This window comes from Pinus tabuliformis, chromosome 3_1 (assembly GCF_031772625.1).
Source record: "Pinus tabuliformis cultivar Carrire ecotype Pingquan chromosome 3_1, CPIR1, whole genome shotgun sequence".
NCBI lineage: Eukaryota > Viridiplantae > Streptophyta > Pinopsida > Pinales > Pinaceae > Pinus > Pinus tabuliformis.
In genome coordinates this window covers 777,844,197-777,857,310 of record NC_142301.1, presented here as the reverse complement: position 1 = coordinate 777,857,310, position 13,114 = coordinate 777,844,197, and the positions used below count along the sequence as shown (strand labels likewise).

Sequence of the window (13,114 nt, the reverse complement as noted above, 5' to 3'; positions counted from 1 at the left end):
CTTTTCGGTGGTAGTTTGTCCAATAGATCATCTACCACAATATCACTAAATTCTTGCAGCATGTTCTGTATCTCTTCTGGTAAATCAATAAGGTTAGTGTGCACTAACACTGCCCTTGGTCTTCTCACAACTGCATAACCCAATTCACTCTCTTCGATCCGTCATAGAAACTCCTTTCCTCCTAGCAGTAATCCTTTCGTTCCACTTGTTTCTGCTGTCTCCTCTTCTTTATTGGCTTCTTTCATGGGTACCAAGGTATGCTTTATCCCATCTTTGACAATTTTTCACTCCATCATGGACTACCATTCTATCGTACTACAATGGTCTGCCCAGCAGAATATGGCACACGTCCATCAGCATTATGTCACAAGTCACCTTATCCTTGTACTTGCCTATCTGAAAATCTACTTCACATTGTTCATCAACTAACAATTGGTGTCCCTTCTGCAACCACGACACCCTATATGGAGTTGGGTGTTTTGATCTCTTCAAACCCAGTTTCTCCACCATCTCCGTTGCTACCAGATTATCAGTGCTCCCGTTGTCAATAATCAATTTACAATATTTTCCGTGTGACTTACATACAGTCCGGAAAAATGCTTTCCTCTGTGTTTGATCAGCTACTTCCTTGGCTGGTTTTAATAACACCTTGTTCAAAACCAAGGATTCTCTGGTTTCTGGCATATTTTTGACCTGCTATGGTGGTGTCTCCGCTTCATCGGGCTGAGCGACATATGCTCCCCTCTACCCTATTTGTTTGTTTTTAGGACATTCAAATGACCTATGTCCCCACTTGTGACACTTGTAACACTGATAGGCATTTCCTCTACCTCTGCCATTTGTTACAGGGAAAAGTGTCTATTTAGAACTACTCTATCCCACTAAGGTGTGACAGCTACCTTAGAAACAAACAGAGAAAAACTACTTTTGTATTTCCTTTATGAACTATAGATAGAGAGGAATAGAAAGAACCAACCTGTGTCTTACGCTAATCCTTTGATCCAATCCCTCTCTTCTTTGATGCTCTCCAGCTACCTGCTCCCTTGCATGCCCAGCTTCACAAAGTACCTGTAAGATCACAGAAGTAGAGCACTATACAAAGACATGGAGCTATATTCATAAACAACTTAGGATCAGATTTAAGTTAACCATACAAATGTAACTAGCATCAATGATACAAAAGCATGGAGGAAAACTCAAATAGTTTTTATTGATAAACAAGAAAAGATCCAAGAGGAGTTACAACCAGTGGTTCCGACCCAGCATCAACCTCGCAGCAAAGAAGCCCCTCTTCACCTCAAACAAAGCATAAATCACCCAACAATCTGATGTTTGTCTCTAGAAACCAACATCAATTCCTTACAATATGCAAAATTCTAGCCTCTGGATCTCTGGGATGAGGGATCCATATATAGATATGTGTAAGGAGGATGAGTCAGCTTGTGATTTGATTAGTGTATTCTCTTTGTCAGTTCTTGCTTCCACTTGGAGACTGAGGGCCTCTTACTCATCCTTGGTCGAATTCAGTGAGGCAAGTGTCACAGGAGAAGATTCTGGAAGCTTCCATTGCCTCTCCACATCGCGGAATGACACTGCCATTTGTCATTTCTCGCCCATCGCACCCTACAGAAGGGATTTTTGAAATGAAACGCACCCTCACAGTGTATATAGGTGCAATGCAACGCACTTAGCCAGTGGAGCAGCTAAAATGATCCTGTTTTGACCAATTCTGAGTAGTTTCTGGTGGAGAACTTCTGGGAGAAGCAGTAATCTGTTGACCTTGTTCCTTTAGGGGTTAGAACAACAATTTTAGGGACTTAGGAGCCCTTGGTTTATGGACATTTCATGCTTGGTGTTGTAGGGCACAAAAATGTCTATAACACCATTACCTCTTCCTCGCTGGTATGGCCTTCCTCCTCTGGTGTTACCTTCCCTTTCACTCTGTCCTGAAGTCTTCGAACTACTACCCTCTTCATTGTTGTTGGAAGTCTTACCTCTACGAAAGGTCTGTCCTTGACCTCTACCAGAACCACGTCCTCTTCTGGCATTTTGTTTCCTAGCAATCTTTTCCTCCGCCTTCAAAGCACTCTGATAAGCTTCCTCCATGGTTTTAGGGGAAAGAATGCTAATTTTGTCTAGGATCTCCATCCGTAGACCATTTAAAAACCTTGTTGTTTTCTCAGGGTATCTTCGACATAACCAGCTCTCAGGTTAATTTTATAAAATTCTTCAATATATTCCTTTACAGTCATCATTCTCTGTTTCAGGTTCTGTACCTATCTGTAAAGGGCGATTTGATAATATTTAGGTAGAAACTTGCTCTTCATTTTCACAACCATCCTGTCGCATTTTTTAATCAAGGGTTTGTTTAATCTCCTCTTTTCTGTCTATACACTATCCCACCATAATGCTCCATGTCCCTTCAATTTGGTGACAGCAAACCTGGCCCTGTTATCTTCGCTGATTTCTTCATACTCAAAATATTTATCCAATTCACTTATCCAGTCTAACAATGCCTCTGCGGAAAAACTGCCATCATAATTAGAGAGCTCAGGTTTTGGCTTGCTGCTATAACAAAACTGACTTCAATAGCCTAATTTCTGGTCCTTCATCATCTGACCCATCTGTCGTGGCTACGTTTTCCTCCTCGCTATCATCCCCACCTTCCGGCTCTCTACGCCTCCCTGCTTCCAATGCTTCCAAACATGCAGTTAAGTTTCTAATCTCTTCTCTTAACCCTTCATCTGCTGCTCTTCTGACGGCTCTTCCTCGACCCCTTCTTCCTATCTCCATCTTTACTGAGAGAAAGGAAAAGCTTGCTCTAATACCAAAATGATGCCGTCAATTACTTGTGTGCACTAATCTCCAAACCTTATTGGTTACGACCCCTTTAAACAATCTCTGTGGAATGATTCAATTCAACAACCCAGTCTTTTCCCTTCACCGATTCTTCCTATCAGAACTCTACAACCCTTTATAACCCTTTAAGTCCTCAATCCCGCATACATATAACCACTCCTCTTTAACCTTGGTTATATTGGATTTATTACATGAATCCTTTAAATCGACGCTATAATGATTATAAAACTTTTATAAAGGAAATACACATAAAACATGCGTAACACACCTTCTCCCCTCTCATTCCATAGTCTTTGCACATTTCCCAAGGGCTTCCCTTTATCGAAATTAGGTATCAGCTCCTCCGCAAGTCACATTACCCATTTCTTCCACTTCCCCGATATGCGATCACACTATTGGGACATTTTAGTGGCGCTTTTACATTAAAAACCCAAAAAATTCATTCTATCGGAAAATATGGGAAACACGGAAATACAAAGGAAAATGCACTCCGAACGCATAAGCTGAATCTCAAATTTTATGCACCGGGACTTATAAATATCACCGGGTCCATATTATCACTTACATCAATACTCCTCCACCGACAAACACCCTTGAATGTTGCGATGCGATCACTCTGATGATCACGTCGGCATTCGCCGATTAAATCTCCGCCGTTGATCCTTCCCATAGATCCAACGGTCCTCGCTCAATCGCTTGATCGCAATCGGCAATCACCCAAAGTTGGGGTTATTCCATTCATTGATTCAATCTCCGCCGTTGATTTGTTGGATCCAACGGTCCCTGAGCGTCACTTCCTCAATCTTTCGCTCCTCTATTGTTCGGATTTTATCACGCTTTCCGCTATGTTGCGAGAAATTCTTCTCTATGTATTCAATATCCTCTTTGAGTCTGCCGAATTCACGTGCACATATATATAACATACAGAAGCTCTGATTCACATTGAATTCATGATTCAATCATTTGAAACACGCACTTATATGGATTTGAATTTATCTTTGTACATAACAGATAAACAAAGGATATATATTGAGGCTCTGTCTCTCTCTATGGTTTGCTCTCCTAACACCAGTGGCTGCTCTTACATTCTGCCCGTAGGCTTACAATCTTACTCTAATTCGGCCAACCCCCTACTCTTCTCTCTTGTTTCCCTTTTCAATACATCATTAGTAGTTTCATTTATAGTTCGAGGAATTGTTCATTAGTTATGAACCAGTTGTTCAACAGTTTCTTCAAATAGTTTTTAACTAATCCTAACTTAATCTTTTTTCCTAATTTAAGATCTAACAATGGCTGATTCAGCCTTAATTTAAAATGAAATAAATTAAAACAGAAAAAGAATACGTCCTAGCTGTTGCCTCTTCATTCGGATGCTCCTGCATCATCAACACTGTTTTCATGCAGGGTCCAGAAGATGAAAAAATGGTTGCAGTATTATTTTACCCGTGAATTAAATATTGCTGAATATATTGAAAGCTTCATCTCCATGAGTTGCCATAACACAAAAAAATACCTATCTATATATAAAATATACACGTTAATGGCTATCTGGCGGGGTTATTTTTATCTTCCACTCAGCGGTCTATTTTTCACAAACTAAAAATCCAATGGGTCTGTATAATCATTGCATATAAATATTATTGATAATAATCACAGATAAGGTTTTGACACTTTCATAGAGAGGTGTCCTCTACTATAACGGTTGTTGTGACTGGTCAAAGTGTAGGTGACTGTATGCAAAAAAAAAAGGTCAAAAATGACTTTCTTGTCTACACATTCAATTGTATCTTGGCACAGCTCCTATATCGCAAAATTTCCTCAAAAAAAGAATGAATAGAAAAACCGTGGTAGATTAGTCATGTCATTCTTTTTATTTCAGATTCATGAAATTGTAGTCTATGCATCTTCTTGCCCTTTGGTCCTCCATTTCATTCTGATTTCGGTTACTTCTCAAGCTCTGTATTGCTTGCATTAAGCTTATGACTTATTTAGGATCTTGCATTGTATGTGCATACAACCAGTAATACATATTGGCACTTTTTCCTCTCTGCATACTTTATAGGGGTTGTTTAAACATAACAACAAAATCTAAAATACAACTCTCTGAAAGCAATATCTAGCCTTTCCAGCACCTGGATCAAATCAGGTACTAGAAAGTAGGATGGATAATGTATGACTCTGCTCACATTGTTGTAAGGTTAGTATAGCAATATGGCTCTCTGCAAAAGGCACTTATTGATTTTTAGAATGAAAGTTTTAGCTGTATATTTTATGTCCATTTGCTTAAAACTTCCTGAGGTAAACAAAATGACTATGTAAGTTTACAAGAACAAATATATATAATTATGTGTTTTTTGGCATCGTAAGTAGTTAAATCATAAAAATACGTATAGTCGGATAAATGCGCGACGACCAACCCTAGCTCTCCAACTGACCCCTCCGAGCAGGCCTCTGCTGTTGTTGCGGCCAACTGTTCTCTCTGATGGGCTTGTGCAGGTATCCACTTCTTCCAATTTTAGCCAGCGGAAGAAATATTTGGGTAATAAAGGGTATTTCTCTTTGACACAGGGCTCTTCATGCACTTACACTGAGGCCTTTGTCCCAGATCTATTGCATTTCTCTTTTTTTTTGGGTCATTCTCTAGTGGTACTTTCAGTATTCAGGTGAAAGCAGCGTATCTAGTACGTTTGATTGCTGCCAAAATTGAAGATCAGACCAAAATTCCTTCAATTTCTATGTGGCTCCATGGCAACAAGAAAATGCATGAAGGAAATCTATTTGGAGATTATTGCATAACCCAAGGGGGAATCCATTCGGAAATCTATTTGGATATTACTGCATAGCCCAAGGGGAATCTATTCAGAGATTACAACATAGCCAAGGGCGCACGCCCTTTCCAAATCCAAGTCCTTTAACGAGGCCCTTACACCAGGTATCTTTCATCCAATTCTGAAAGAGCTCTCAGGGCCAGCGTTTCTCAAGTTAACTCCTTTAAGCATGTCCTTACGCTTGGATTTTCTCATCCAACTCTAAAAGAGATCTCAGGTCCAGCCTAGATCTATCATAATGGATCATCTTGAATCCAACATTTCCTATGAGGCTTATTTGTACTTTAATGGATTATCCTCAATGAGGCTTATTTTTCATTTTAATGGGGTTTAGAAATCGACATATGAACTTTGAGAAATGTGTGTCAGGCCTAGACTCGGAAAGTAGATCTTCTTTTTTGTTCGAAGGGTTTTTTTTGTGGTATGCTTTAAAGATCATAACAATTATTATAAGGAGGCAGAGCTCCCTTTTTTATCTTATGGTTTTTTTGTGGTACGCTTTAACGATCATCACAATTATTATAAGGAGGTAGATCTCCCTTTTTGCTAGAAGGGTTTTTTTGTGGTATGCTTTAATGATCATCACAATTATTATAAGGTTTTTGAACAAAGAAACTGGTTTTGGGGTAGAGGGATTTGGTTAGACTCTTGAATATGCCTCTCCATCGACTCTTGAATATGCCTTTCCATTGGCTTCATCGAAATATGCTTCTGTCAGCTTCATCTCAACATCTTAGTTAATGTAGGAAAATCACTTGATCATTTCATGAAGGTAGACATAGATAGACTAGAAAAGGCAATTGTAACATTCGCTTGCATACCTGTTGAGTTACATCTCACTAGAGCGTTGTGAGACAAAATCCTCCTCTACTGGAGGGGCATTAAGTAGTTGGTGGACTATAAAAATATGGCTTTCCACTGTGGAATATCTCAACAGCACAATCATCTTCAAAATATCTGTCCCTTTTTTACAGTCTCCTCCTTCGGATGCCAAGATTAAGTTCGGAGGATGGTAAGATACAAAAGTTCCAACATGATCTAAGAAATCTTCTTCGAATCAACCAAATAACATTCAGCACCCAAAACTCTCTTAAGCTAAGTTCAGTCCTTCGGCATCAAGTGATTTACCCTTTGAAAGAAGACACAAAAATATGGTCTTAGCTTCGTCGATGAGTGGGCACAAATGTGCGATGGTCTTAGCATGAGTGGGCATAAATGTTTCCATGAATCAGATTATTTGGATAATGATAAAGATGCAGCTACAAATGCGAAGACCAAGAATTCAAATTGATTCAAGGAAATGCAATCATTTAATCTTCTTCATCTTTTCCAATAATTAATTGACAAAAGAAAAACAATTCTTAGAAAGGTTCATGATCATTCCTAAACTCATTTAGCAAGATAATATTTTATATATGAGTAATGTCAATTTCAGAGTTTCATGTCTTTTGAGTGGGAAGCTTTGTTCAGATTTCCCTTGAGATTGACCAATCCAATTTTGTATTTTATATATACGTAATTGATCAGAAAATAATCCAATTTTTAATTCAACCCACTACCAAAAAAACATTATAAAAGGTTATTAATGGATAAACATCATAAAAAGTTTTTAATGGATAAGTAGTTGGTAATGGTCGGATCAACATTTTGTTTTGAAATTAGATCCGATTTTTTCTTTTATTGACCTGAGATGTTTGTGCTGTGTAGGCCCCAAGAGAACTGGTAAGCGCTGCAGGCTAAGGTGGGTGAACTATCTCCGGCTTGATCTCAAGCAGAGGAAGATAACTCCCGGAGAAGAACATTTGATTATTGAACTCCATTGCCATTGGGGAAATAGGTATAAGTATACATTCATAATAAAATACAACATATTTTCGAGGTCATATATATGTTTGTTTGTTTCTATGCTAATGACACAAATGGTCAGGTGGTCTCATATTGCACAAAGTTTACTAGGAAGAACGGACAATGAAATCAAGAACTTCTGGAGAACTTGTATGAAGGGAAAACTAAATTCAGAAATTGAGAGTGACATTGGAAGCCGTTGGAAATATTACTCTTTATCGTCTTAAACACACTCACAAATGCCATGCTTGCTTAGTCAACTATTGCAAGGTTGCCTTTTTGTTTGCAAGTGAAAAGACTAAAATCAGAGCAGAAGTACAGCCCTGGCCATTCCATAACACAGGAGAGAGTCGAAGGCATTTAATGGATTTTGGTAAATAGATATGGGCAAGCATTCACTCACCTGCAAGTTAAGAAAACCAATTACTATGTAAAATCGTCCATGTTGCGTATTAATTATTTTCTCTGTCATGTATTAATGTAAAATTTGTATGTTGAGATAAATATGAATGTAAAAGTCATTTGCATCGTTGGGGCAAGTTAGAGAGCGAGAGTCTATGAGCTAGTGAGGAGAAAATCGTGGGTACGTGAAAACCAGTTTTATGGAGTTTTACAGACATTTACTCCACAACCCCAGTGATGGTTAAAGCATTTTCACTTGGCACTGCAGCCTCCATATATCACACAAATTTATTTTCGTATGTTTTATATTATAATCAAGAGTAGGTTATGTTGCGATGTGGTCATAAACATTCATGAGTAAATTTACGCAACCTTTTTTCTTTTACTCTGTTTTTCCATGAGTAATTCCCTTTGTTTTATTAAGCCTATGTGTAGTTGTGATTTCAATGCCGCACCATAAGATTTATCTTGCCCCAACGTGAGTGAGACTCCTCTCCTCTCCCCTGTTAAAAAAATTTCTAACATGGTATCAGAGCAGGTTAAACTCTGTTAGTGTAAAAACAAGTGTTTTTACTAGCAGTTGAAATTTGCTTGAGGGCAGATTGTTTTTTAGCATATTTACCTAGAAAGTTTTTTTTTCTCACTCAGAAATAGAAACATCAAGCACAAGATTGACTAATCCTCATCAGTTTAATGGAAAAAATTATGATTATTGGGCTATTACAATGAATGCCCTGTTTTCCTCTCAAGACATATGGGATTTGGTGAAAAATGGTTTTCCAGAACCAACAGATGCAGCAACATACAATGCCTTGTCTCAAGCATAAAGGGATTTGTTAAGGGACAACAGGAAGAAGGATTCAAAAGCCATGTTCTATATTTTCCAAGCAGTTAATGAAAGTATTTTCCCAAGGGTTGCAACAGCATTGAAGTCCAAGAAATCATGGGACACCCTCCAGACTGCCTACCAAGGCATGGCAAAAGTCAAGACAACAAAACTACAAATGTTGAGAAGCGATTTTGAAACACTTTGTATGAAAGAGTCTAAGAATGTAGACTCGTTTTTTACACATGTAATTGGGCTGGTTACTCAAATCAAATCTCATGGTGAGACACTTGAAGAAAGTATAATAGTTGAGAAAGTTTTTAGAAGTTTATGAGTAAGGTTTGATGCCATTGTTGTGGCCATAGAAGAGACAAAGTATCTCTCACAGTTCTCAGTGGATGAGCTTCATGCATCACTGATTTCTCATGAACATAGACTGAATAGAGCAACAAGCTCCTCATTGGAGCAAGCCTTCAAGACACAAGTTTCCTTTGGTCAAGGTCGAGGCAGATGAAGATCATATGCTAGAGGAAGAGGAAGAAGCCACACAGAGGTGGAAGAAGAAACCCTTCAAGCTCAAGTGGAAGGGGTAGCAACAAAATCGAAGTCAAGGCTCGAGCCAAAATCAAGCACAAGGTAAGAGGTATGATAAATCTCAAGTTCAATGTCATTACTGTAAGAAGTATGGTCATTATGCAATTGAATGTAGAAAGACACAATATGATATTAGTAACAAACGACGTGTAAATTTCATAAAATAAAATCAGAACCATGATAGCATGTTTTTAGCTTGTAATGTAGCACAAGAAAAACAAAGTGATATATGGTATCTAGATTCAGGGTGTAGCAACCACATGTCAGGGAACATAGAAATGTTTTCCAATCTAGATGAAAGTGTGAAATCAGAAGTGACATTAGGGACTGATCGCAAAGTCTCTGTCATGGGAAAAGTAAGAGTTAATATCCTAAAAAAGAAGGGGGAGAAGAAGTACATCTCAGATGTTTACTTTGTCCCCGGTCTGAAGCATAACCTCATAAGCATTGGACAACTCATGCAAAAGGGCTACAATGTCTTTTTCAAAAATGATGTGTGCACAATTTTGGATAGGCCTCCAAGCAGACCACTAATTGCAAAGGTGCTGATGACAAACAATACAATGTTTCCCCTAAAGATAAGATCAGATTTGAAGGTAGAAGGTGCACAAGCACAACTATCAATGAACTCACAAGAGGATGGAAGAAAAGAGGCAGCTGTCACACAAGTGAACTATCAAGCGGAGGTCAAAGATGAAAATTGGTTATGGCATTTGAGATTTGGAAATCTCAACTTTGGAGGTTTGAATTCACTGCATAAGAGAGGCATGGTGAAGGGGTTACCACTCATAGAAAAATCAGACAGCCTATGTGAAGGATGTATCTTGGGCAAGAAACATAGAGAGACATTTCCAGTAGGAAAGTCAGTAAGGAAAAAGGCACCTTTGGAGATTGTTCACTCATATTTATGAGGACCAATGCAGACACCATCAATTGGTGGCATCCACTATTTATTGACCTTCATAGATGACTACACAAGGAAGACATGGGTCTATCTCCTAAAATAGAAAAGTGAAGTGTTTGAGCACCTTCACCAGTACAAGGCTCTTGTTGAGAAGCAAAGTGGACACTACATCAAAGTCCTCAAGACTGACAGAGGTGGCAAATACATCTAAAATTATTTCCTTCGATTTTGTAGGGAACATGGAATTCACAAGCAATTTACAACAAGATATACACCTGAGAAAAATGGTGTGGCAGAAAAGAAGAATAGGACCCTTATGGAAATGGAAAGGAATATGTTGAAGGAAAAGCATTTGCCAAATGATTATTGGGTTGAAGTTGTCTCATGTGCAGCGTATATCTTGAATAGATGTCCAACCAAAAGAGTCCAGAATGTAGTTCTTGAAGAGGCATGGAGTGGAAGAAAGCCTAGTGTAACTCACATGAGAGTCTTTGGTTGTGTGGCATATGCACATGTCCCGGATGAGTTGAAGAAGAAGTTGGGCAGCAAGGGAGAGAAATGTATATTTGTTGGATATAGTGATGACTCCAAAGCATACAAGCTCTACAATTCATCAACCAAGAAGGTCATAATCAACAAAGATGTGTAGTTCATAAAATAGGAAGCATGGGATGGAAGTTTAGAGAAGACAGTCAATGTGGAATCATGTATACCACATGAGGACAAAGAGGAATTGACAGTAGCAAGCAATTCCTCAACATTGACTCCCTCTACTCCTATTCAAGCGCAACAAAGCAGGCAACAAGGAACACCATCAACAAATAATAGGACAGTGTCACGCAGTCAAGAAAGTGCTTCTCCAAGCATGCCACAAAGCGCAACACCAAGTGACATTTCAAGCCCATCTTTAGCAAGCACAAGAAGACCAAAATTCAGAAATTTAAATGAAATTTATGAGGAAGATGAAGTTGATAGCAGCGCTGGTCTGAATTCATTATTTGCATTATTTTATCATGTAGATGACCCAATCCATTTTGAAGATGCAGTCAAAGATATAAAATGGGTTGCGGCAATGGTGGAAGAAATAGAAGCAATAGAAAAGAATGACACATGGAAGTTAGTGGACTTGCCTAAAGGAAAACAAATCATTGGAGTGAAGTGGGTCTGCAAGACCAAAAGCAATGTTGAGGGAAGGATTGAAAGGCACAAAGCAAGGCTAATTGTCAAAGGATACAAGCAGCAACATGGAAGAGATTATTTAGAGACGTTTGCGCTAGTTGCGAGGATGGAGACAGTGCGTACAGTTGTGACGATTGCCGCGCAACATAAATGGAAAGTGTCTCAAATGGACGTAAAATCAACATTCTTGAATGGAGCGCTGAAAGAGGAAGTATATGTTGTGCAACCATCTGGTTATGAGGTAGAAGGCCAAGAAGACAAAGTGTATCGGTTGAGGAAATCTATTTATGGGTTGAAGCAAGCACCATGTGCATGGTACAACAGGATAAATGCTTACTTGCTGGACAATGGTTTCGACAAATGTGACGGAGAGCCTACCCTCTACATCAAAGACAATGATGGTAAGATTCTTATTGTCGTCTTATATGTATATGATTTGATTTTTACGGGCAATGATGATTTCCTCATCACTGATTTCAAACAAGTCATGAAGAATGAATTCGAAATTACTGACTTGGGGTTGTTAATGTATTTTTTCAGTATAGAAGTGAAGAAAACAAAAAATGACATTTTTATTTCTCAAGCAAAGTATGTAGCAGACATTTTGGAGAGGTTTAATATGAAGAATAGCAAGCCCACACCAACTCCAACTGTCATGGGGTTGAAGTTGAGCAAAGAAGATTGCAACAACAATGTCAATTCGACATCATACAAAAGTATGATGGACAGTTTGATGTATTTGACCTCCACTAGGCCAGATATAATGTATGCAGTGAGTTTGGTGTCAAGGTTCATGGAGACACCCAAGGAAACACATTGAAAAGCATCGAAAATGATTCTAAGGTATGTCAATGGGACAAAATAGTATGGCATTTTGTACACCACAACAAGTGATTTCAGGCTGGTTGGTTACACTGACATTGATTAGGTAAGAAGTGTCGATGATAGAAAGAGCACGTCTGGATATGTTTTTCATTTGGGTTCCGGAGCCATTTCATGGGCATCCAAGAAGCAACCAATAGTTTTATTGTCAATAACAGAAGCTGAATATGTCGCCGCAACAGTAGCAGCGTGTCAAATAGTTTGGATGAGACGGATGTTGATGGATCTTCGCCACGACCAAGAGGAAACAACAACTATTTTATGCGAGAACACATTAGCGATTGCATTATCAAAGAATTTTGTTTTTCACAAGAGGAGCAAACATATTGATGCTAAATATCGTTTTATCAGAGAGTTGATTAACAATGATGAAATTGTGTTGCAACACTACAGGTCACATGAACAATTTGTTGATATTTCCACAAAGCCGTTGGCACGTGAGAGTTTTGTTTATCTCAGAGATTGTTTGGGAATTGTCAATGGTGGCAATTGTTATTAAGGGGGAGTTTTAGAAATATTAATCCCAACCACCGCCTTAAACACACTCACAAACACCATGCTTGCCCAGTCAACTACTGCATGGTTTCGTTTTTGTTTGCACGTGAAAGCACTGAAGTCAGAGCAGAAGTACAACCTTGACCATTCCGCAACACAACAAAGAGTTTAAGGCATTTAATGGATTTTGGTAAATAGATATGGGCAAGCATTCACTCCGCAACTGTTGCCCACACTCCACAAACCAATTACTATGTAAAATTGCCCATGTTGCGTAGTGATGTATTAATGTCAAATTTG

The 13,114-nt window shown here is 38.7% G+C and overlaps 1 protein-coding gene across 1 annotated transcript in view; it reads left to right on the top strand.

Annotated features, from left to right (window-relative positions):
- The window catches only part of LOC149189704 (transcription factor MYB2-like), a 28,610-nt gene extending 20,851 nt beyond the window's left edge, over positions 1–7,759 (top strand). Inside the window, exons 2-3 of the mRNA XM_089412391.1 lie at positions 7,395–7,524; positions 7,615–7,759. Coding sequence (XP_089268517.1) covers positions 7,395–7,524; positions 7,615–7,759 — 275 coding nt within the window. The remainder of the gene's footprint in view (positions 1–7,394; positions 7,525–7,614) is intronic.
- The last annotated feature ends 5,355 nt before the right edge of the window (positions 7,760–13,114 follow it).